The sequence below is a fragment of the Cnephaeus nilssonii genome (assembly GCF_951640355.1).
Source record: "Cnephaeus nilssonii genome assembly, chromosome: 3".
Classification (NCBI taxonomy): Eukaryota; Metazoa; Chordata; class Mammalia; order Chiroptera; family Vespertilionidae; genus Cnephaeus; species Cnephaeus nilssonii.
In genome coordinates this window covers 79,066,253-79,091,011 of record NC_137074.1, presented here as the reverse complement: position 1 = coordinate 79,091,011, position 24,759 = coordinate 79,066,253, and the positions used below count along the sequence as shown (strand labels likewise).

At 43.2% G+C, this 24,759-nt stretch overlaps 1 protein-coding gene across 1 annotated transcript in view; it reads left to right on the top strand.

Annotated features, from left to right (window-relative positions):
- Positions 1-8,513: 8,513 nt before the first annotated feature.
- Positions 8,514-24,759, top strand: part of TOMM70 (translocase of outer mitochondrial membrane 70) — a 48,831-nt gene continuing 32,585 nt past the window's right edge. The window contains exons 1-2 of the mRNA XM_079767103.1: positions 8,514-9,331; positions 24,443-24,616. Of these exons, the coding sequence (XP_079623229.1) occupies positions 9,005-9,331; positions 24,443-24,616 (501 nt within the window). The 5' untranslated portion in view covers positions 8,514-9,004. The remainder of the gene's footprint in view (positions 9,332-24,442; positions 24,617-24,759) is intronic.

Below are 24,759 nucleotides of genomic sequence, written 5' to 3'. Positions count from 1 at the left end.
CCGCTGCACTCGCCAGCTGTGAGCCCAGCTTCTGGCTGAGCGGTGCTCCCCCTGTGAAAGCACACTGACCACTAGGGGGCAGCTCCTGCATTGAATATCTGCCCCCTGGTGGTCAGTGCGCATCATAGCGACCGGTCGTTCTGCCGTTCAGTCGACTTACATATTAGCCTTCTATTATATAGGATTTCTGTAGAAGATGGAAGTTTTGTCTCCAGTTCTTCTCTTTCCTAGCCAAGCTCTCACCAGAATCACCTTTAATGTTCTTATAACTACCAACAGTTCCTTCAGAGCAATTGCAGCCTTTTCTAACATGTACTTTAAAAGTCTTCCATCCTCATCCTAATGCACATCTCCAATGCCACTTCCACATTTTTAGGTATTGTACAGTAGCATTCAATGTCTAGTGTAGAAATCTGTATTATTCAGCGTCCTCTGGAGAAACAGAAACAATAGGATATATATAAAATAATGAGTAGATTCATGAAATTATGGAGATCAAGAAGTCCCAAGATCTGCAGTCGGCAAGCTGGAGACCCAAGAGAGATGATGGTGTAAGTTCCAGTTAGAAAGCTGGCAAGCTTAAGATCCAAGAACAGCCAGTGTTTCAGTTCCAGTCCAAAGGCAGGAAAAGATCAACGTCCCAGCTCAAGGCAGTTGAAGTTCCCTCTTACTCAAGGGAGGATCAGCCTTTTTGTTCTATTCAGCCCTCCAACTGAGGACAATCTGCTTTACTCATAAAAAAAAACAAACAAAAAAACCCCACCTCACAGACACATCCAGAATAATTGGAGTACCTCATGGCCCAGTGAAGTTGACACATAAAATTAACCATTATAATGACTACTAGAGGCGCGGTGCATGAAATTCATGCACTGGGGGTGGGGGAGGGTCCCTCAGCCCAGCCTGTGCCCTTTCACAGTCCGGGACCCCTCTCTCTTTACCGCCCGCCTGCTTGCTGCTCCCTACCATTCAGCTCGCTGCTCCTTAGTGCTGCTGCGGAGGTTCCCACCACCTCTGCCTTTCTGAGTGGCACTCCCCCTGTGGGAGCACACTGACCACCAGGAGGCAGCTCCTACATTGAGCATCTGCCCCCTGGTGGACAGTTCATAGCAACCAGTCATTCCACCGTTCGGTCGATTTGCATATTAGGGTTTTATTATATGGTCTCTGGGAGTACAAGATGAAGAAAGTTTCTGTCCTCATGGAGCTTATATTCTACTGAGGGGGTCACATAAATGATTTCAAACACTGCTAAATGCTTACAATGTGGACCAAGGCAACAAAGTGTATGAGAGGAAGTGGGGGTAAGCGGAGACATTTAACCTTACAGAATTCGAGAGGGCCTAAAAGTCTTTAAGCTCAAGAATGAACTTTGAGTTACACTTTGGAAATAATAATCTAGTGTCAAGGTGCAGAATGACACATAGAAGAGAGGCACTGGAGGCTGGGAGCAATACGGCATTCAGGAAGATGAAGGAAATAGGAAAAAGAGAAAAAAGGGAAGAAACTACTATTTTTGGAGCACCTATTGTGTGTCAGACATACTGTTAAGGGTTTTCACATATTTGAACTGGGAAGTGACTGAGGCATGAAAAGGAAGAAAAATATTTAAGAGATATTGCAAAGAATCATCAAGACTTCACAGCTGATTTTGTTTACATGTGTGTATATTGGTACATCCACTTGTGCTTGGGGAGGTAGGATTGAAAAAGAGAAAGGTCAGAAAAAGATCTAAAGTTTCAATTATGGGTACCCCGTAAGGTAACAGTAGCACTGTAAGAAAAAAAGGATTACACAAATGGAAAGAATGAGAAGGGAACATGATGAGTTACACATTTTAAAATAATGCATCCAGGGCTTCTGGTAAAGATGGCAGCAGAGGTAAACACAGTACTTGCATACTCCCATAACCACATAAAAATTACAACTAAATTACAGAACAATCATCATTCATAACTGTGAAGCTATTTAAATCAATTAAAATGAAAACTTTAGTCAGACTAGCTATCAATAGCCACATGTGGCTAGTGGCTATCATATTGGACATCATAGATATAAAACATTTCCAATACCCCAAAAAGTTCTACTGGGAAGCATTTATCTAGAGATTGGTTAGAGTAGAACCAATAAAATTTAGTCTCCTGAAAGTCAGGGAAAACAGGGTTTCAAGGAGTAAATGACCAATGGTGTCAAGTGCTTCAATAAAAGCACATGAAGACCAAAAACAAACAAATAATTTATTTAGTGACTTTAAAGCAGTTTCAGACTAGTAATAAAGTTAGAAACTAGATTATAAGAGATTTTGGATGATGGGTGATAAATAAGTAGAGATAACAGGTGTGGACAATTCTTTCCAGTAAAGAAAAACAGAGAGAATGGAAACCTAAGGAAGAGTTCAAAGAGAATCGAGTTGTGTATGTATGTACTAGTACTTAATATAAGCATGTTTGTGGGCTCACTGAAAGACTTAGACACCAATTAACCGGCTATCCACCAACTTTCCCAATCAGAAAGGCTTTCATGTAGCAATAACAATAGAGGGTATATAATCATACAATTTTAAAGCTATGAGGAGCCTCAGAAATAATCTAATCCACTGGTCTCATGATATAGAAAGTAGAGGTGCCCATAACCACACAGCTCAGTAGTATTAAAATCTAGAATAAGAATTCAGGTCTGCATGTGCCAGTTAGACATTTTACCTCATTCAACTGACCAGAGTGTGCTGCGCCAGCACAGCCAAGGGTTCGGCGAGCCTGAGGGAGGGCCGGTGAAGGATGAAGAATAACGACAGACAGAGAGAATAACCTGGGTCTAGGTGGATCTTCTGTGCCTTGCTGAGGCCACAGAACAGATCCAGACTGCAAAGCTGATGCTTTATTTATAGTCAGGGAAACAAGGTAATTTACAATGTTCTTGTAAGTTTCACTTGTTTTGGCAGCATTTGCTGCCCCTTCCACAGCCCATTAGCTACCCAGGAAAGATCTAGGGAGCAGTCACAAGATCAAGCTTTATGCTTAGAGGACTGTGCCCTCTAAGCTGGGACTTGTTTGCAACTTTACCAGCAGGTCAGTCTGAGGCTTAACCCTATAACCGCTCCCTACACCAGAGAAGAGGTGAAGAAAGCTTTTTATATTGAGTTCCATTAATGTAGAAAAAAAGAAAAAAGGAGATATGTCTCTGTTCACATATACAAAATTTTAATATTTTATAAAGGAGACATAGTTTTCTTCTTTAAAATTTAGAAAAACAGAGAACAAAGATTTGAGTGTCTCCTATTTTATAACGAATTAGAGGTCCAGTGCACGAATTCTGCATAGGTGGGGTCCCTCAAGGTAGCCTGTGGGGATCAGGCCCCAGCTCACAGCCCCAGCTTGCACCCCAGCCTTGAAGCCCCACAGCTCCACCTGGCACCCCGCAGTGGCCTGGCACTGCCTCATCACCTGCTCCATCCTCCTGCCTGCGGAGCAATCGATCGATCAAAGCCAGGGGGGGCCCCCACCTGGCTCCCTCAGCTCCTGGGAGCCAGGCAGCAGCCCCGCCCCCACTTCCCACCCCCACCACTGGTTGCAGTCTGTGGGGCAATCGGCCCCCCGCTGGCACCCAACTTGGCCTGGTGCCGCCCGCTCACCTGCTCCACCATCCCACCGTGGTCCCATGCTGGAAGCCAATTCCAGCATGTCAGCAGGGCTGAATCATCTGGAATGGCTGAGGGCATTTCCCCAAACCTGAAAAGGATGCATAAATGATTGCTTGCTGCCAGACAACTGAGGGCATTTCAATCTACACGTTATTGCCTCCACTGGTCAAACACCTGAACAGCTGAAGGCAGTTCCCCTAATCTGACAATGGATTCTGTATACTAAACCTTGGGCTTTGATGTGTATATCTACCTTGCCTTAGGACAATTTGTGTTAATAAAAAGCAAGGGGTCCTGAGACAAGCAGAACTTGGTTTCTTTAGCTAAGTCTCCTCTGGCTACCCCAAAATGCCTTCCAAAATTATGTTTCATCTCTAGACTCTTTAATAATTTATAACAGCCCCTTCTCCAGATTCCTGAACCCTTCTAGATGCTGAGAAACACACACCGACATTAGTCCTGCTCTCGTCGGGGCCCATCGGGGCCAGCAGTGCCTCCACTGCTGCCCCGCATGGCTGACACCCACCATGTTCTGTAACACCCCCTGGTGGTCAGCGCACATCATAGTGAGTAGTCAAATTCCCGAACTCCTGATCGAACAATTTGCATATTAGGTTTTTATTATATAGGACTAGAGGCCCGGTGCACGAAATTCGTGCACGGAGGGGGGTTGTCCCTCAGCCCAGCCTGTACCCTCTCCAATCTGGGACCCCTCGAGGGATGTCCGACTGCTTGCCTGCCTGCCTTCCTGATCTCCCCTAACCGCTTCTGCCTGCCAGCCTGATCACCCCCTAACCACTCCGCTGCCAGCCTGTTTGCCCCCAACTTCCCTCCTCTGCCGGCCTGGTCACTCCTAACTGCCCTCTCCTGCAGGGTTGATCACCTCCAGCTGCCCTCCCTTGCAGGCTGGGTGCCTCCCAACTGCCCTCTCCTGCTGGCCATCTTGTGTCCACATGGGGGCAGGATCTTTGACCACATGGGGCAGCTATATTGTGTGTTGCAGTGATGATCAATCTGCATATTACTCTTTTATTAGATAGGATAGAGGCCTGGTACAGGGGTGGGGGCCAGCTGGTTTGCCCTGAAGGGTGTCCCTGATCAGGGTGGGGTTCCTTTGGGGAGTGGGGCGGCCTGAGCGAGGAGCCTGTGGTGGTTTGCAGGCCGGCCACGCCCCCTGGCAACCCAAGCGGAGGCCCTGGTATCTGGAATTTATTTTCCTTCTACAATTGAAACTTTGTAGCCTGGAGCAGAGCCAAGCCTGGGCTCCCTCTGCTGCTGGCAGCCATTTCTATTGGGGTTATAATTGAAACTTTGTAGCTTAAGTGGGTGGGCCTGGCCAGGGTGTGCGGAAAGCTTTGCTTCCCCTGTTGCCAGGAGCAACCCTGGCCTGCTCTCTCAAGCTCCATTCTGCAGCCATTTCTGTTTGAATTTGTTTACCTTCTATAATTGAAACTTTGTAGCTTGAGTGGAGGCTTAGGCCTGGCCAGGACAGGCAGAAAGCTTGGCTTCCTCTATTACCTAGGAAACCTTGCTCTCTGTAGCTGTAGCCATCTTGGTTGGGTTAATTTGCATACTCGCTCTGATTGGATGGTGGGCGTGGCTTGTGGGGTGTTAGAGGTATGGTCAATTTGCATATTTGTCTATTATTAGGTAGGATTACACTAAAAAGACTTTAAATATTACCTATCTAAATCTTTATTATAACCTGAGAGGTGTTATATTTTTGCTGTTTCACAATCTAGAGATGTATGCATCAGATCAGGAAGGTCACAAAGCTAGTGACATTCTTGCTCAGTTCTGTACTCTAATCAATTTGGAAATGATGGAGAAAATGGGAGGTCAGAAATGGAAATCAGATTAACAAAGTATAAAATCAACAAGAACAAATTCATTTATTGATGTTGATCTTAAAAATAAAGTCCCCAGCCTGGCAGCCCAGCTGGCGTGGCTTAGTGGTTGAACCTCGACCTATAAACCAGGAGGACACGGTTCAATTCCTGGCCAGGGCACATGCCCGGGTTTTGGGCTTGATCCCCAGGGTAGGATATGCGGGAGGTAGCCGATAAATTATTCTCTCTCATCATTGATGTTTCTATCTCTCTCTCCCTCCTCCTCCCTCTCTAAAATCAATAAAAAAATATTTTTAAAATATTAAGTCTAGCCCTGGCCAGTTTGGCTCAGTGGATAGAGCGTCGGCCTGCGGACTGAGGGGTCCCAGGTTTAATTCTGGTCAGGGGCATGCATGCTGGTTGCGGGCACATCCCCAGTGGGGGGTGTGCAAGAGGCAGCTGGTTGATGTTTCTCTCTCATCGATGTTTCTAGCTCTCTGTCCCTCTCCCTTCCTCTCTGTAAAAAATCAATAAAATATATATTGAAAAAAATTAAGTCTCCAAAAACAGCCCTTTAGATAAATCTTAAACAAATGTTTCAAGAACCTCAAACATTGATTGTCTTTGGAGAGAGGAACTGGGTGCCTGGGGACAGGAGTTGGAGAAAGACTTCACAGTAAACCCTTGGTAACTTTTGGGTTGAAACCATAAATAAATACATCTGTTATCTATGCCAATAAATAAATATGTCATTTGGAAACACTTTAAATGTTTTAGTTCCCACCAATAGTTTGTAGTTAATAGCACTTGACAATCCCCTATGAGGCTGCAGAAAAATGGAAATTTCAGGAAAAAAATCGTAATTGCTCTGAAAAGGAAAGGGAAAAATCATGCAAAGGGGAACAAAACTTGCTTTGTGGGGCTGGGAATCAGGGACAGAAAACCTTTGCTGCAACAATTACTACAGTGTATTTGATCAATTCCATTGCTATTATATATTTTTTAAATATGTTTGTATTGATTTTTGGAGAGAGAGAGGGAGAGGGAGAAGGAAGAGATAGAAACATCAGTGAGAGAGAAACATCATCAATCGGGGCAGGTGCCCTGATAGGTAATGGAACTAGCGACCTCTTGGAGCATGGGTCCACCCTCAACCACTTAGCCACAAGGCGGGCCCCTATCATCTTTAGCTCATCTTTTCAATCTGTTGCTAAGGAAACTTGTTGCCTGAAAGCAATTTACTAATAGGAATCTGTATGAAGCAAAAGAAAAGCGATGATTCTGAAACTTTCAAAGTAGGCCATGCTAATTTAATCTATTTTGGTGCCACTTAATCTTTCATTTGTTATGTAGTGCTACTGTAATGTTGAACATCCTCCATTGTACCCCAAAAGAAATTGATCACTTGTAAATTTTTAATACAGAGGTCTTGATAACGTAAGAAAACATTCAAACCTGCAAAGAATTTTTGTGAGTTTATTTGGGCCAAATTGTCGATAATTGACGGGAAGCAGAAGCTCAACCTATTGGGATAATGCTCCGCAGAATGGTGGTCTTTCACCTATTTTGATAACTTACCATCAAAGGTGGAGATGTAAGTGGGTTCCATGAAATCCATTGGTGATAGATTAGGGAAGCGAGAGAAAGCAAAGGGGAACCTCTGGGAATGGATAAAAAGTAAAATGATAGACACATGCTTCTTTTACATAGATGGGTATAGGAGAGTTAACAGTCAAAGATTAACACGATAACAATAAAAATAAGGGAAGTTGTCCTCTGCACCCAGGTGCCATTTGTTGTGCCCTGAGGGATCCGGAAAAGGGAAGTTACAAGTTGCCCTGACATTCCCACAGGAATGCTACCTTAGATGCAAAAAGACAATAGGCTCAGTAAAAATAGAAGTTGATCTTTGTCAGGGAAGACACTGGCATAGAACATGACTACCCACTATAAACTTTCTATTTTTATTTTTTTAAAATACTTTTAACTTGATTTCAGAGAGGAAGGAGAGGGAGAGAAACATAAATGATGAGAATCATTGATTGGTTGCTTCCCTTTTTAATTGCTTTTATAAACTGCTTTTTAATGAAAGGTTTTAATTTCAGACCATCCTTTAGGTTACTTTAGGTCTCTTGAGTTTGCATGGCGACCAGGCAGCACTTCCCTGAGTTAGTCAGGTTAGCATTCGGTCGGTCGCTTTTCATCCAGTCTGCAGACTGGCATACCTGAAATGGGGAGCCGCAGTTCTGAATTCTGCTTCTCTATTAATATTTGTCTTTTATCCTTAAAAAATACTGTGAATTCCACACAATTTCTGGCTAAGAAAATTTTTGTTTGAAGAGATCTTTGCAGAGCACAGGGATAGGAAGACAAAGCTATTAATATGTGAAAGCTCTGAACTAAAATTTCTATTTGGGAACGAGGTAAGAAGACTGACATTTAATGCAAAAAAAAAGGGCATTGGGCAGATCAGAGCACTGGGGAGGGCGGCGGGAATTTTAAGGAGCGTGGTGTGAGCTGGGGTGCCAGGCGCAACCCAGTACAAGATACAAACGCGCAGAGAAAAGCTGGTAACTCTGGGTCTTCGCGTTCCTGCCCACTCGGCTGGAGAACCAGGTAACAACACACCGACGTCATCGCTTTCCGAACGAGCGCGCCGGGGAGCCGCAAGGACCCCAATTCCAGCCATTTCGACCGAGCCCGCCTAGATTTGCCGGTTTCCACCCAGTCCGATCGCTGCCGTCTACTGTGGCCCCACGTCTCAAACTAAAATCTGGCCACGGCACAGAGAAGATCGGGGATACAGCAGGGTATCTTCAGCTTTGAGCTCTTTTCCCTTACATCTTTAAAAGTCCTTCCAATCCCTTAGTTCCCAGGACACACAGACAACCGAGCAAACGGCAGCGGGACCCTAAGAAGCGCCAACGTGGCGAGAAGTAGAAAACGAGGGGTCCAAATTCCACCAATAAACGGGGCAACTCGGCCTACGCCCCGCCCACCCCCCCTCCCAGCCAATAACCTCCACAAACCCTCTGCCACTCTCGCCCATGCTTAGGGCCCCTGCAGAGCCTTCCTCGGCTCTGATCGCCTGCACGCCGTAAAACCCCGTGCGTACGCGCCGCTCCTCGGCTTCGCCAGACATCGGCTACCAGCGGAGACCCCAGACCCCCAAGGACAGCCCCACCAACAACAGCGGGGCGAGAGGAAGGAGAAAGGGCTGCCCCGACGCCCACCTGACGCCTCCGTACAGTTTCCCTTGACCCGGAAGTGATTCTCCCATCCTCCGTTTTCTTCCCCCCTCCCTCCCGCCTCCTCTGCAGTTACAATGGGAGGAGGCGGGCGGCCAGGTCTGGCCCGGCATGCCCTGGGCTTCCGGTGACCTCTGGCCCTTTTCTGTCTTCTGCTGGGGCTTCCTAGCGTGCTCTCCGGCTCTCAGCCTTCCTTCCCTCCCTCCCTCCCCGGTTTTCCTTCGCACGCTAACTGGTGACTGTGGCGCCCGCAACCAACAGAGAGGCGGTGGCGGAGGACGCTCGTCATGGCTGCCTCTAAGCCTGTAGAGGCGGCGGTCGTCGCTGCGGCTGCGCCCGGCTCCGGGAGTGGGGTGGGCGGCGGCGGCGCGGCGGCGGGCCCGGGCACAGGGGGCCTGCCGCGATGGCAGCTGGCGCTGGCGGTCGGGGCGCCCCTGCTGCTGGGCGCGGGTGCCATGTACCTGTGGAGCCGGCAGCGACGGCGCCGAGAGGCTGGAGGTCGAGGCGATGCCGGCGGCTTGAAGCGCCACAGTGAACGGAAGACCCCGGAGGGGAGGGCCAGCCCGGCCCCGGGCAGCGGACACCCCGAAGACCCCGGCGCTCACCTGGAAATGGTGAGAAGCAGCCCTAAGCCGTGGAGGTGGAACCCCGCGGGTGCAGCTTTCCTGGACGGGTTGTGCCGGGCAGGGGCCTTCCCTGCGGACGGCAGCACGTGGGCTTGGGGAGAGCCCTTTCGGGCTGCCTGTAGAGGGAATGGGGTAGCCCGAGGGCACAGGTTGGCGACCTTCTTGGACCGTTTTCCTTGGGTTTCAGAAACGTGTTTTTCCCGGTGACACAGCACTTCTCTCTAGCGTTGCCAATGTGACGGTTGTATTAAGTGGTGAAGGAAACCAAATTCCATTAACGGTGGGTGCGTTGTAATTATGAATTGCTTTGGTGATTCCCAAGGCCTGGCACTTAGTCGGTAATAACCTTTTAAGAACGAGCCACTCGCCTTTTTTAAGTGTTTTAGGATGGAGGATGGGTAAATACGGTGCCTGTAGGTTGACTGTACATGGTGTTCATTGACTTCTTTTTTCCATCTGTGAGAGTGAGTTCTTAGCCATGTTGGACAGAAGCATCTTAAATTCGTTTTTTATTTTACCTTGACATTTACATGACCAAGCCTGACATGCCTGAAACAGATTCTCTGACGTTAGGCGAAGCATTGGAGTGTACCCCCTTGAACTGCTTTGTGTGGTTTTGTTGAACTGTTAAATCCTTTTGGTGCCAAACAGCTGTGTGGGGAATTGGCCAGGCTGCATTGAACACTAGGATGGGGTAAGGGTGGAGGGTCTTATCCAAGACTGGGATTATACAGTGGCAGTTCCAGAATAAATCAGAGGTCAGAGAAACCTTTGGTCAAATAACTCCAGTTTATATACATTTACAAATCATTTCCATATACTGTTCATATTCAAGACATGTTTTACTAAGTCAGCTTTGAAGGAAGTTTTTAAAAAATATATATTTTATTGATTTTTTTATGGAGAGGAAGAGAGAGGGATAGAGAGTTAGAAACATTGATGATGAGAGAGAAACATCCATCAGCTGCCTCCTGCACACTCCCTACTGGGTATGTGCCCACAACCAAGGTACATGCCCTTGACCGGAATCGAACCTGGGACCCTTGAGTCCGAAGGCCAATGCTCTATCCACTGAGCCATACCGGTTAGGGCTGAAGGAAGTTTTGATGTGGTAATGAACTACCTTAGTTTAGTGCTTACTATATTTCTGTGATGCTAGGCCAGGAGAGAGCCAGAGGTTTTTTTCCAATAGGAGAGTAAGACATAGAAAAGATGTGCAACAGTATGGTGGAACTAGGAGATGTGCACTTAATATTGGGCTCTCCATCATAGTTACCGTGGGAAGGTCTTTTTTTTAAATCCTCACTCAAGGATATTTTCCATTGATTTTTGGAGAGTAGAAGAGAGAGTGAAACATCGATGTGAAACACATCAATTGGTTGCCTCCTGCACGAGCCCCAACCAGGGCCCCGGGCGGGAGGAGCCTGCAACCGAGGTACATGCCCTTGACTGGAATCCACCCGGGACCCTTCAGTCCGCAGGCTGAAGCTCTATCCACTGAGGCTAGGGCAGGAAGGTCATTTTCTCTCTCTGGTCTTCGTGTCGTCCTGCATAATTAGATCTCTTACATTTCTTCCAGCCCTAAATGGTGATTCTGAGTGCTGCTAATAAGAGGTAATCCATCCGGGGAGTCTTTGAATTAGTCATCACTTGTCTCATGTCATTTTTATGTATCTGAAATTATCTGGCCTTTCCTAGTTCATCTTTATAAATTTTCAATTCGGTTTTAATCACAGAAGAATAGTAGATAAATGAAAAATACATAAAAGTTCTCAGTTATATAATAATCACCAAAAATATAGTTTCTGTACATGAAACTAGGTTTTGACATTTCATTTCATTTTCTTTTTTTTTTCTGTTGCATTTTCAAATACTACCCCACCTCAGCCATTTAGTATTTGATAGAATCTAGTAAACTCTTTCATTTTCAGCATTGTCTGGGTCAACACTGTGATGATTTTTAAATTTCATGGTGTTTTGTAGTTTTATAAGAATAATTTTTTTATTCACCTGACTGCCATTAGAAAATGAGACCTTTAGATTAACTTCTTTGTGTAACTTGAACTGCTTTGAAATAATTTATTATTTTTTATCCAAAATAAAACTGGCACATACTGTTGTACACCTTGTGGAATTTGTGGGCTTGTACTTACATTCTTGTTTTGAGTTACTAGATGATTCTTTAGTAAAGCAACAATAAGAATGTCTATTTCACTTTTAAATTTTTTTCATCTTCACTCCAGGATATGTTTATTGATATTTTTTAGGGGAGGGGGGGAGAAACATCAATGTAAGAGAGATGTCTATTTCATTTTTAATAACAAATTTGTATTTTAATTTTATGACAAATAAATACTGGTCTTATAGTCTAGAGTTATTATTAGACTACCTAAATATAACTGGCCCTAATTGTAATTTATTATTTGTGTTTGGAGAAATTGCTCTGTGTTTGAATAGCATTTTTAAATTGCAACTTCAGTAGGTTTTGTAGTTAGGCATTTGTTTCAACTAATGGAAAAACTGGCAGAATCCTGATGCCTTATAGCTGTTCTTTCTCCACCTGATCAATAGTAAAAAATTTTAAGAGAATGAAGGAATGGGCAAATATTGTCAGTTCAGGGGTCACTATCAGTGAATGATAATGGAAAACCAGTGTTTTTTGCCTTTGGACTTAGTTTGCCTTTATGTAAAATGAACCAATAAAATTACCGGGCTTTTCTCTATTGGGTTTCAGATTTCATGTGCAGTGTAGACTAGTTCCAGTTATTTTTTGCGGGGAGGGTAATAGCAAACTTGTAATGAAAGAGCAGACATTTATCCTAACGGAGATTTAGGGTATCACTAAAGAACGGCACCTAACCACAGTTGACAGCATCTGAGATTGCTGTACAGTCTGGCCTCATCCACAAAGGATATGTTCCAAGACCCCCAGTGGATGCCTGAAGATAGTACTCAATCCTATATTTACAGATGTTCAATTTAATGATGGATTTACATCAATATATACCCATCATAAGTTGAAAATATTGTTAAGTTAAAAAATGCATTTAATGCTATGCTGTAGAATATCAGTTTACTCTTGTGATGTGTGGCTGACTGGGAACTGTGGCTCACTGCTACTGCCCAGTATCACAAGAGCGTATCTTACCATATATCACTAGCCCAGGAAAAGATTGAAATTTAAATTTGAAGTACAGTTTCTACTGAGTGCATATTTTCATGCCTTTGTAAAGTTGAAAAATCATAAGTCAGACCATTGTTAAGTTGGGAACCATCCATACTATGTTTCTTCTTTTACATACCTATAATAAAGTTTCATGTATAAATTAGGCAAAATAAGAAATAATGGTAACTAATAAAATAGAACAATTACAACGTACTGTAATGAAACTTATGTAAATGTATCTCTCTCAAATATCTCATTGTACTAATCTCACCCTTCTTGTTACATGTGAGATGATAAAATGCCTGCATGGTGAAATGAAGTGAGGTAAATGACCAAGTCTTTATGATAACAGTAGGCTACTATTGACCTGACCATACATCAGAAGGAAGATTATTTGCTTTGGGTGATCCTGACTGATCAAGTCATGACCATGTCGATGGTTGGACATGGTTGGATGTCAGGAACGACAATGATGTTGATGACTGGGAAAATTTTCCCATGCAGGCAACTGAAAACTTGGAGAGGGAAACCATTGATAAGGAGGGACTGCTGTACTGAAAGTATTAACTCATATTATAAAGTGGGCCATTATAAAACCTACCATGATGTGCCACTGATTCAATTAAAAAAAACAAACACAAAAAAACTTGAACAATTACAGATTCTCAAAGTCAGAAAGTTGTTTGAAGATCATCTTGTCAATAAGTCTTCTCAGTCTCTGGACCTGAATTATCACAAGAGACCACCACACCCACATATACACCAAGTCTGGTATCCTGACTGCACAAATGTTTTGGACATTTCTTTTTCCAAACCTGTGATTAAAAAAAAAAGTGCATGTATTTAAAAGCATTTTGACTTTATAGTAGCTTTTTATGCAGTTGACTTTTAATCTGATGATTAAAAAATACACTTATTTTAGTGTTCAAGTTTTTTTTAATGTTACACAGGGGTGGGTTATCCCACATGAAATGGTTAAGAACCACTAATGTAAGTCAGCCCTCTAGAATGAGAAGGGAGCAATATATCTAAACATTTAATAATGGTACCAAAAAGACTGAGTAACCTGCACTTATCAGTCATCTTCTAAATAATTATCTTTCTCAAAATGATCTGTTTCTAGGTATTTTTTAATATGCTTTTATTGATTTTTAGAAAGAGAGGAAGGGAGAAGGGTAGAGTGAAACATCAATGAGAGAAACATCATTGATAGGCTGCCTCCTGCACAACCCCTACTGGGGATTGAGCTCGCAACCCAGGCATGTGCCCTGACCGGAAATCAAACCGGTGACCTCTCAGTTCAACCACTGACCATTGAGACATACCAGTGTTTCTTTAAAAAATAAGAATCACCAAAAAAAATAAATAAGAAGAAGAATCACCAATGACATACCTATATAATTCAAGTCAGTGAGTACCTCACATCACTATGTGATTACATGACACTGAACTTTTTCCTTCCAAAGCACTTATCACAAATACTAGGGTTGCTTGTTCATATGTTTCCTACTATACTCTTGAATCTGTGAAGTCTGGGATGGCTCCATCTTTCTCACCATTGTATTCTCAATCTAATACAATGCCCACCACATAGAGGGATTGAGCAAATGAACCAATAAACACCCTCATACTTAAACATTTGTAAATATATATATTCACAAGTTAAATATTTTTTCAAAATTTCCAGCTTTTAATTTTTATTCTACCAATTGATCCTGGAAATTGGTATAACAGTCTTAAACCTCATTTAAGCATTCTTTTTATAAGTCGCTTGATTTTGTATGCACTACATCATAATGCTAAAGCATCCGCATTCTTACAAGTATGTTCTTCTTAGGTAAAGAGTGCCACTGTACTATCATTTAGTAGGTGGGGTTGGTTGTAGATTTTTTTAATTTCAGGATACATATGGGAAATGACTTTATCTTAGGTATTTTCTTATCCCCGGTTTGATTCACATAAAAATAACAGTTGGTCAATAAAGTAGTAGAAGATTATTTCTCATTCAGTGTTTCAGAATTGAATGCTACTTTTGTAAAGCTGTAATTTAAATTTAATAAATATACTTTTAGCCCTGGCCAGTGCTGCTCAGTGGTTAAGAGTGCCCACCCTAGCTCTGAAGGGTCTCAGGTTCAGTTCTTGGTCAAAGGCATATACTTGGGTTCCAAGTTCAATCCCCAGCCCCAGTCAGGGAATTTGCAGGAGGCAACCAATCATTGTGTCTTTCACATTGATCTCCCTCTGTCCTCTCCCCTGTCTCCTTTCCTTTCTCCCCCCCCCCCCCCTCTGAAAATCAATGGATAAAATATTCTCGGGTGAAGATTAACAACAACAAAAATAAATAAATATACTTTTAGAATTTGATAAAAAGGGAATAAAATAAGAGAAGCATTATCAAACAACCTCATATTTTAACTGTTTACTCATTTTTCTCGTGGATTAATGTACCTAATTCTAGGTCATCTTTCACAGTGACTATATGTGATTATCAGATAATATATAAATACTTGCTAAGAGTTTACAGTGGCTCCTTACTGCCAAATGGATATCATTGAAAGCTTTCTGTAATGGTGTCATATTATTAGTGCAGGGCTTGTTTTAGAGGTCCCTTTCTGGTCTTCTGAAGTTCTGTGTATGTGCTGAAGAATCCTTTGAGGGTTATTTTTCTGTCTTGGAATATTTTCTTGACTGTTCTTTGTTAGACATTTTTGTTCCAGAGCAGATTCTTGTTAAGTAACTTTTCACTGACTGTCAAACTGATTGTTTTCTTACTTTGTATTTCACTAAATTATATCTTAATATTTGTGGTTCTGATCTTTAAATGTTACTTGTTTTTTTCCAGAGTAGATTGCCTCTGCGAAAGATGGGGGCAGGTTCTAAGTTTGCTTCTTGTTTGACAAGTTTCAGCACAGTGTTTGTTGAGGAGAGAGAAGATAAACATTTACTGTTTCTCATTGTTACCTTTTAGATTTATTATCTGAGTTACTTGTTTTTAAGTCTTGTGTTTTACCCAGATAGTTTTGAGTGTATTTGTGTGTGTATGCAGTTGCTACCTACTCTTTGGACTAAAAATTTTCTGGTTATTAGTTATACTAATACTAATATACTAATCACCTAATGTACATTTTCTGTACATGTGAACTGGGGTTTCTGTGTTTTGATCAGTAATAGTTCTTTTGAGAGGCTGCCAGTTTATACTGTTTATTTCCTACTCTGGCCTCTTGTGTGCCTTCAGGATAAAGACTATCCTGTTGGTGGTTGTACAGTAGAATCATATCAAATGTGCTTTTAACTAAAATGAATTCAGTTATATTACCTTGACAAAAAGAAAGAAAAAGATCTAATTGTCCTGATGATTCTCTTTTCAGTTAATGACCTTTTCACCTTGAAGTCAGCAGTGGTGAGCAACATCTGATACCTAAATCTGTTTTGTTTCCGTTCAGGAGTGTGAATCTGCATGTGATTCTAATGATAAAGATTCATATTAATAAATCATGGGTAACAGTCCATGCACTATAGAAGTCAAGTTTAGGCAATCTGGAGTCTGATTGCTTGAGTTTGAGTCCTCCCTTGGGCAAATTTCTCAATCTCTCCGGGTTTCAGTTTCTTTATACATAAAATGGAGATAATAGCACTTACCTTGCATCTCCTGTGTGGTGCTTTCCTAAAGAATTAAAAAAAATACACACCACCAAACTTCATCACCACAAACTACCACAGACTACTGTATGGTGATTACCAGAGGGAAAGCGGGTTGGGGGAAGGAAGAAGAGTGTATAGGAGGGGATAAAATGGTGATGGAAGGAGACTTGACTTGGGTGGTGACCATACAAAACAATATACAGATAATGTATTATAGAATTGCACACCTGAACCCTATATAATTTTTTAACCAATGTCACCCCAATAAATTCAATTAAAAATTATAAAAAAATAAAGAATTTTCAAAAGTAATTTTGACAATTAATGATTTTTGCTTCATGCATTAACTTCAGGATTCCCCATAAGATTTGAGTCCAAATGTTTGTTGAATTCGTTAAGCAGAAATACAGGGTCATTGACTCTACTGGACAGTTATTCATTATCAAGAGATGAAACTTATTCATATCTTGGAGGATAAAGCTGTCTTCTAGTAGTTTAAGTAATACTTTGATTGTTTGACATCTAGGCAGAAATGGAGGCCTTTTCTTTTTCATAATTCACCTGTATTATTACCAGTATTCACTATGTTTAAATTTATGCCCATGTGTTGCTCATAGAAATTCAATACATAGTACTTAATCTTTTCAACTGTTTTCTTTTAGAAAGAGATTAGTATTTTTTAAAAAGATTTTAAAATTGATTTTTAGAGAGAGAGAGAAACAGATATGAGAGCTACATCAATCCTGTAACCCAGGCATGTTCCCTGACCAGGAATCGAACCAGCAACCCTTCAGTGCACGGGACGAGGCCCAACCAACTGAGCCAATCAGCCAGGGTGAGATTAGTATTTTTTGAACCCGCCAATGTTAACATGTAGGAGGCCAGATTGGCAAGAGTGGAGTAATGTGAGTTTGGAGTTCTTGTGTGTAAGCAATGGTAGTGGGAAGTTACTAGGGGGTTTCGACAGTTCAGCTTGTTAAAAAGCTCTTTCAGATCAATTAGAAAGTGATTTGTTGTAAGAGATGCAGGGGAAAGATGCATTTTCACAGAAATATTGTGAATCACCAATTTTAAGGTTTGGAACCTTAAAAAAACTACCCAAACTAAAAGTAATTTCCAGTAACAAATTGCTTTTTAGTTTTAAAAATCTCTTTAGTAGCTTTAGACTTTTTCCTCCAGTGCATTTACTTAATTTCTGCCTAGTATTGGTCTCAAAGCTTAAGGTCTAGTTCCTGGCATAGTTGGTGTTAACTGATAAACTAGCATTGTGCTAATAAGTAGCTTTTTGTCCTAAATTCCATCAGTGGAGCAAAATAATGAGCTTTTCTATACCATCTCTATTGTAATGTTATTCTTTCTTGTTTTTTTGTTTTGTTTTGCTTTGCTTTGCAAAAATACTCGAGGATATTTTTCCATTGATTTCTAAAGAGAGTGGAAGGGAGGGGGAGAGACAGAGAGAGGGAGACATCTATGTGAGAAAGACACATCAACTGGTTGCCTCCTGCAGACACCCCAACCAGGACTGGTGATTGAGCCTGCAACTAAGGTGCATGCCTTTGACTGGAATCGAACCTGGACTGAGCCAAAAGGCTAGGGCATGTTATTCTTTCTTTGCCATTTATTAACAGTTTGGCAGAAAGCAATGGGGTGAGGAGTGGGGTGAGCAGAAGGTGCTAGGGGTGTTAACCAAGATCAAGAGCTATGCAAAAGTAGTTTGCATGCTTGCTGAATGGGCAGTGGAGGAGCCATGGAAGACAATTTGCAGTATGGTGTTTGCCTTGTAATTATATCCTTTCATGCTCAGTGTCATTCAAAGCATTGTTTTTTTTCTTTCTTTCTATAGTACAACTAGAGCCCTGGTGCACAAAATTAGTGCACTTGCGGGGGGGCGGGGGGTGTCCCTCAGCTGGCCTGCGCCCTCTCGCAGTCCGGGAGCCCTCAGGTGATGTCTGACTGCCACGGAGGCAGGAGAAATTCTCACCGCTCCGGCGCTTGCCAGCCATGAGCCCGGCTTCTGGATGAGCAGTGCTTCCCCCTGTGGGAGCGTACTGACCACCAGGGGTCAGCCCTGTGTTGAGCGTCTGCCCCCTGGTAGTCAGTGCATGTCATAGCAACTGGTCGTTCCACCGTTCAATCAATTTACATATTAGCCTTTTATTATATAGGAGGATAGGGAAAGGAAATTAGCAGGTTCTGATTTTGGAGTTAAAAAAGTAGTAATTTTAAAAAGGAAGCTTCTTATAAAATTTGACTAAATGGAGGGAGATAGCTAATTGAAAGATTCAGTTGCTTGATTTTAGGTTGATTTGAACTTTGCTTAATAAAAATAAGTATCCATATTTCTATGCAAAGCCTTGTGTGCCTATCTTAGCTGTATTCTATTAATTTTCAGCCCTTGCTATGACTGCCTCTCCTTGTGTTCAGTGTGTTATCGTGTGTTTTTTTTCTAGTGTGATATCATTTAGACTTTAACTTCTAGTAGACTGGAAAGAGTGTATTACTTACTTGTTTATGCTAATGAAACAAGGTCATGACTCTGCCCAGAGAATGTTCTATTTATTCTGTAAATTTTTAGTAAAAATGCTAAATAAATCTTCAGTGTGTTTGTAGTCAAGCATACTTCTATGCATTCAATATACCACATTTTTTTTCTTTTTTGCTCAGTTCCTTCACCACCACCACCACCACCCAGACTCCCATCCCTCAGTTGTCAGCCTGCTTTCTATCTATGAGTCTTTTATTCATTTTGCTTGTTCATTTTGTTCATTAGATACCACATATGAGTGAAATCATATGATACCTGTCTTTCTCTTTCTGGCTTGTTTCACTTAGCATAATGTTCTCCAGGTCCATTCATGCTCTTGCAAAGGGTAAGATTTCCCTTTTTTTAAAAAAATATATTTTATTGATTTTTTACAGAGAGGAAGAGAGAGGGATAGAGAGTTAGAAACATTGATGGGAGAGAAACATCAATCAGCTGCTTCTTGCACACCTCCTAACTGGGGATGTGCCCGCAACCAAGGTACATGCCCTTGACCGGAATGGAACCTGGGACCCTTCAGTCCACAGGCTGATGCTCTATCCACTGAGCCAAACCGGTTTCGGCAAGATTTCCCTTTTTTAAAGCTGAGTATAGAATTCCATACCACATTATCTATACTAATAAAAGGGTAAAATGCTAATTAGACCGGACATCCTTCTAGACAAAGAGCCACAGCTGCTGCGAGGGCCGGCGGCATGGGCTGGTCCAGTGCTGCAGGCCAGTCTAGCTCCGTGGTCCTTTCACAGAGGCCACGGGAGAGGCGCTGCCTCCGCCACCTCAGGAGAGGGGGCGGCACTACCGCCGCGGGGGGGCGGGGGGGACACACCGCCACGGCCCCTTTTGCAGAGGCAGCGTGGGAGAGGCCTTGGTGCTGGCCAGTCCAGCACTGCGACCCCTTCTGCAGAGGCCGTGGTAGAGAGGCCTGCATAGTCCCGGTCCCAGTGCTGCCCCTTCCCCAGAGGCAGCGGCACAGGCCCAGTCCTGGCACCACGCCTCTGTAGAGGCTGGACAGGGTGCGACCTGCTGTGCCTCAACCATCCACAGCCCCTCCCCCAGCCGGCCTGGCCCCAGATCGCCCCCCCACCCACCAGTGGGCGGGGGGCGGAGCCAGCACTAAGAAGCAAGGACCAGCAACTGTGGTGGTGGCCGGCAGTGGCACCAGCTGCGGGGTGATGGGGGCGGCGCCTTAACCACACTCTATCCACTGAGCCAAACCGGCTAGGGCTATCCTCTTTTTTTATTGCATTCTGGCAGACCTTCTTGACTCCTTAGTCTAATATACAACCCATCCGTTGAGTTCATTATAATCATCTTTTTTTTTAATTTTCAAGATGTCTGATTGGTACTTTTTAAAATCAGCCTTTTTAAAAATACTGATATATTCATATTCTACTGATGTTAACTTTTTTTGCTTGGTTTATTCTTTCATAAATACTAGTTTTCTCTTTGAGTTTGGTACCTCTCTCTTTTGGTACCTCTCTTTTGTGGTATTAATTTTCCTTTATGTTAGCAGTTCTTGACAGTGGGTGGTCTCTTGGAAGACAAGCAAGGTATGCTTGTCAGTTGTCTGTAGACAAAGGAGATCTCCACTCCTGGATGGCACCTAGTACAGTCAGACTTCTGCTTTTCTCAGTGGAATGGAAGGGATGTTGAGTTTGCTTCAAATGCAGTTTTCCAGAAATCACCTTAATAGTTCCCTCCCCCCACCACCCCAGAATCATAGCTACCTAAGAGATTCCTAGTTGTCTTCTATTATAGATGTTTTGTGCCTAGGATTTTTCTGTCAAAGTTTATAGAAGATGATTAAAGCTATTGACAAGTGGAAGATTTTATATTCATCTACTAATTTATTTGTGCTTTATTTGGTTTCTTTCATCCTCACACATCCTAGTTTTAAAATATGCATGTTACTTGTTGACATTGGCTAGCTTAAACTAACTGTTTTTATATTCTGATCTTAGTTTTCTACAAATTCTTCTTTGCACACTAGACTTAAAAAAATAGTCATAGCTGTGGTCAGACTAAAAGAGAAGGTAAACAAAAGGTAAATGGAGGGGAGAAGCAGCAAGAAAAATGAAGCAAGAGTAAGGGAAAAAAAGAACAAATAGGAAAAAGGGTTGTTATCTTCGCTTTGTGATTGAGATGTCCTGGGGCTTTCACAGTCCTGTAAGTTATTTGAGGGAGCAGCCACTTATGCTTTTACTTTGTCAGTGCTCACCTGTTGGGAGAGATATAAGGATTTTTTTCTTAATCACATATTTGTTCAAGTTGGATGATGTTGACAACAAAGTTTTGGATAGAGATATGCCAACAAAGTTCTTGGACCTGGTAGCAAGATTCTGGACAACTAAATTTGTCTACAGAGATGTTTCCCATGTGTTGATTGACATGTTCACAGCTGTCCTCAATGGGTATTAACTACCAACTCTTTCGTATTGTGCACATAAACTGTGTAAATTGGGTGTTCCAGGAATCAGATTCTGAGGCAAAAATAGTGCAAAAAAAATGTGTTGATGAGCAAATAGTACATTTGGGATAATTGTAATAAAAATGACAGTGTTTCTAATGTCTGTTCTATACTGTTGACAGTCTAATAGAAAAATAGTAACATGCATGAATAAGTGGTTTTTTCAAAATAAGAAATACAAATGACCAATGAAGATGAAAAAATATTAAAATTCAATAATAGTGAGGAAAATGCAAATTAAAATAATACTGGAATATTAGTTTATACCCACATTTTTCAACCTTACTACTATTGACATTTTGAATGTGATAATTCTTTGTTGTGGGGGCTGTGCTGGTGAAACAGAATTTTTGGACTGGAACCTGGTTTCTTTGTCCACCGGAATTGAAAAATGAATCCACGGACAGAAAGTGGTATAGCAAAGGTGGAGATTTATTGAAGAACAAGTACAGACTCCCACCTGGGGAGAGGGAAAGAGTCTCACAGAATGGACTCCCAAGTAGGTAGGGGGAAAGGGTCCCACTGAGTTCCTTTTCCCTATGGCTTATAAAGGCTGCAGATCCTGGTGCCTTGACATCCCCTCTGATTGGTCACTATTCCCTTAGACTGGTTACTATAGTAACTCCTGGGCTCAAAGGTTGAACCTCACATGGGACACCTGAGTTTCTTTCCCCCCCCCCCTCCCCCCCCACCCCTCCTTCCTTATTGTTTTCCTATTCCCTTTGGGCTTTATTCTTCTCCTTTTGGATGAAGGCCTTCTCTGTTTTGTAAATATAGATCTTTTGCTGTTTCCAGCTCCCTCATTCTATGGAAATGTATCTATTGCAGCTTTTCAGTTTTGCCTATTCTATGGAAATATACCTTCTGCTGCTCTACAGCCCTGTGCTTCCTCCATGGTCCCCTTAATTTCCAAAATTTCTAAAATTTCCTAAACCTGTCCTATTTTACCCCTAAAATTCCTGTTTCACTGGCATTGTAGAATGTTAGAAGCATCTCTAAAGTCTGTCCATTACATACAGTAGCTCCCCTGTCCTCAGTTGTTAGTCAAAATGTTTTCAGATATTGGCAAATGTGCTCTAGAACGTAAAATAAAAGATAGCAACCATACCTGTTGCTGGTAGGAATGGCAGGAAAGAGGTACATTAAAGCACTTCAGCATTTTTTGGGGAAAGTCTGAGTGGTTTTGAAATTAAAAATATGTAAGCCTGTTGATTTAGCAATCTTATTACTGAGACTAGAGGCCCGGTGCATGCATGATCGGGGCCCGGGAGGGACGTGGGAGGTTGGCCAGCCGGGGAGGAATCATGGGAGGGCTCCAGGGCATGTCCGACCAGTTTCGTTCAGTCCCCATTGGCTCAGCAGCAAGCTAACCTGCCAGTAGGAGCGTCTGCCTCTTGGTGGTCAGTGCACGTCATAGCAACTGGTCAACTGTCTGCCCCCTGGTGGTCAGTGCATGTTATAGCGAGCAGTTGAGCAGCCTTAGCATATCATTAGCACATTACGCTTTGATTTGTTGACCAGCCAACTGGACACTTAGCACATTAGGCTTTTATTACATAGGACTAGGGGCCCGGTGCACAAAATTCATGCACTGGGGGGAGAGGGAGGTCCCCTCAGCCCAGCCTGCCCCCTTTCACAGACTGGGAGCCCTCAGGGGATGTCCTACTGATGGCTTAGGCGAGCAGGCCTAAGCCGCAGTCTGTCTTCCCTCTGCGAGAGGTCTGGGCTGATCAGGGGAAGGCGCCAGCCCCATCACCCCACTGCTGCAGCCACTGCCAGCCACCGCAGCCGCCAAGGTGTTTTCATCAACACGGAGTCCAGTCCCTTCACCACGAAAAAATGACAACTTTCTTTAGGCATTTTCAAGATGTCTCTTTCATAAGATATGACATTTCTTTCTTTCTTTTTTTTTATCCTCACCTGAGGATATGTTTCCATTGATTTTTAGAGAGTGTGGAAGAGAGAGGGAGAGACAGAGAGAAACATCAATGTGAGAGGGACACTTCGATTGGTTGCCTCCTGCATGAGCCCTGACCTGGGCCCTGGCCAGGGAGGAGCCTGTAACCTGGGTACATGGCCTTGATCAGAATCAAACCCAGACCCTGTGGTCGGCAGGCCGAGGCTCTATCCACTGAACCAAACTGGCTAGGGCAGGATATGACATTTCTTAGCCCCTCCAGCAGCATACCTTCATTTTTTCCTCTAGGAGTGTGGTGGAAAAACCCTAGATCACCTTCTTGGATTCTTATTACCCAAGTTACCAAGAACACTGCAAGTGGCGGCGTACAGGAGCTTAGCCAATGAGCGGTCAGAAAAGGTGTTTATGCTTAAACTGGTTTGGCTCAGTGGATAGAGCATCGGCCTGCAGACTGAAGGGTCTCAGGTTTGATTCCTGTTGAGGGCATGTACCTTGGTTGGGGGCACATCGCCAGTGGGGAGTGTGTAGGACGCAGCTGATCGATGTTTCTCTCTCATCGATGTTTCCAACTGTCTATCCCTCTCTCTTCTCTGTAAAAAAAATCAATTAAATATATTTTTTTTTTAAAAAGAAAAGGTGTTTCCCCTGTGTTGGGTCCACTGGACTAGGGGCATGTCCCCGCAGCACAGGGGGGCACGCCCCCCAGGCCGGCAGCCAGCCCCGCGTTGTGGGTGCTGGCCTGGAGGGTGTGTGGACCCGAGTCGCATGGTGGCCACTAGGTCCACATGTTCCCCAGGCTGGCAGCCAGCCTTGTGTTGTGGGCACCAGCCTGGGGGGCATGCAGACCCGAGCTGCGCGGTGGCCGCCGGGTCCGCACGTCCCCCCGGCCGGCAGCCAGCCCTGCATTGTGGGAACTGGCCCGGGGGGTGTGCGGACCCGGGCCACCGCTTGGCGCCAACACACACGCGCCGTGTGGCTATGTTCCCGCCCCACCCCTAGCCGCTTGGTTCCTACGCACGGGCGTACAGGCTAGGAGCGGCCTAGGTCCTGAGGATGTTTCCGGGACCCAGGCTGCTTGGAGCCTGCATATGCTAATTAACCGTCATCTTTGTTGGGTTAATTTGCATTCTCGCTCTGATTGGCTGGTGGGCGTAGTGGAGGGACAGTCAATTTGCACGTTTCTCTTTTATTAGTGTAGATTATCCCATGAAGATAATTATGTGAAGCGACTTGCACCATTCAGGTAAAGGACCATTCTGAACACCTTCCTGTTTTTCTTCTGTCAGCATATCATTTAAGCACTGTGATCTGAATCTATTCCTGACTATTGATAAGTATTTAATAATTGTTTCCTCTCGTTTTAGAACTCTCTTGATAGAGCCCAAGCAGCCAAGAACAAAGGCAACAAATACTTTAAAGCAGGGAAATATGAACAAGCTATTCATTGCTATACAGAGGCGATCAGTCTGTGCCCTACGGAGAAGAATGTTGACCTTTCCACATTTTATCAAAACAGAGCCGCTGCCTTTGAACAGTTGGTAGGTATCCTAGTTTGTTTTTTCTGTTATTTTTGTTTCTCTTTATTTTTATTATGTTTCGGATAATGCCAGTTAAATAAATCTAATAACTTTTTTGAAGTCTTGAAGTTAAAGGATTTTTATTTTGTTTTTATATCCTTTAA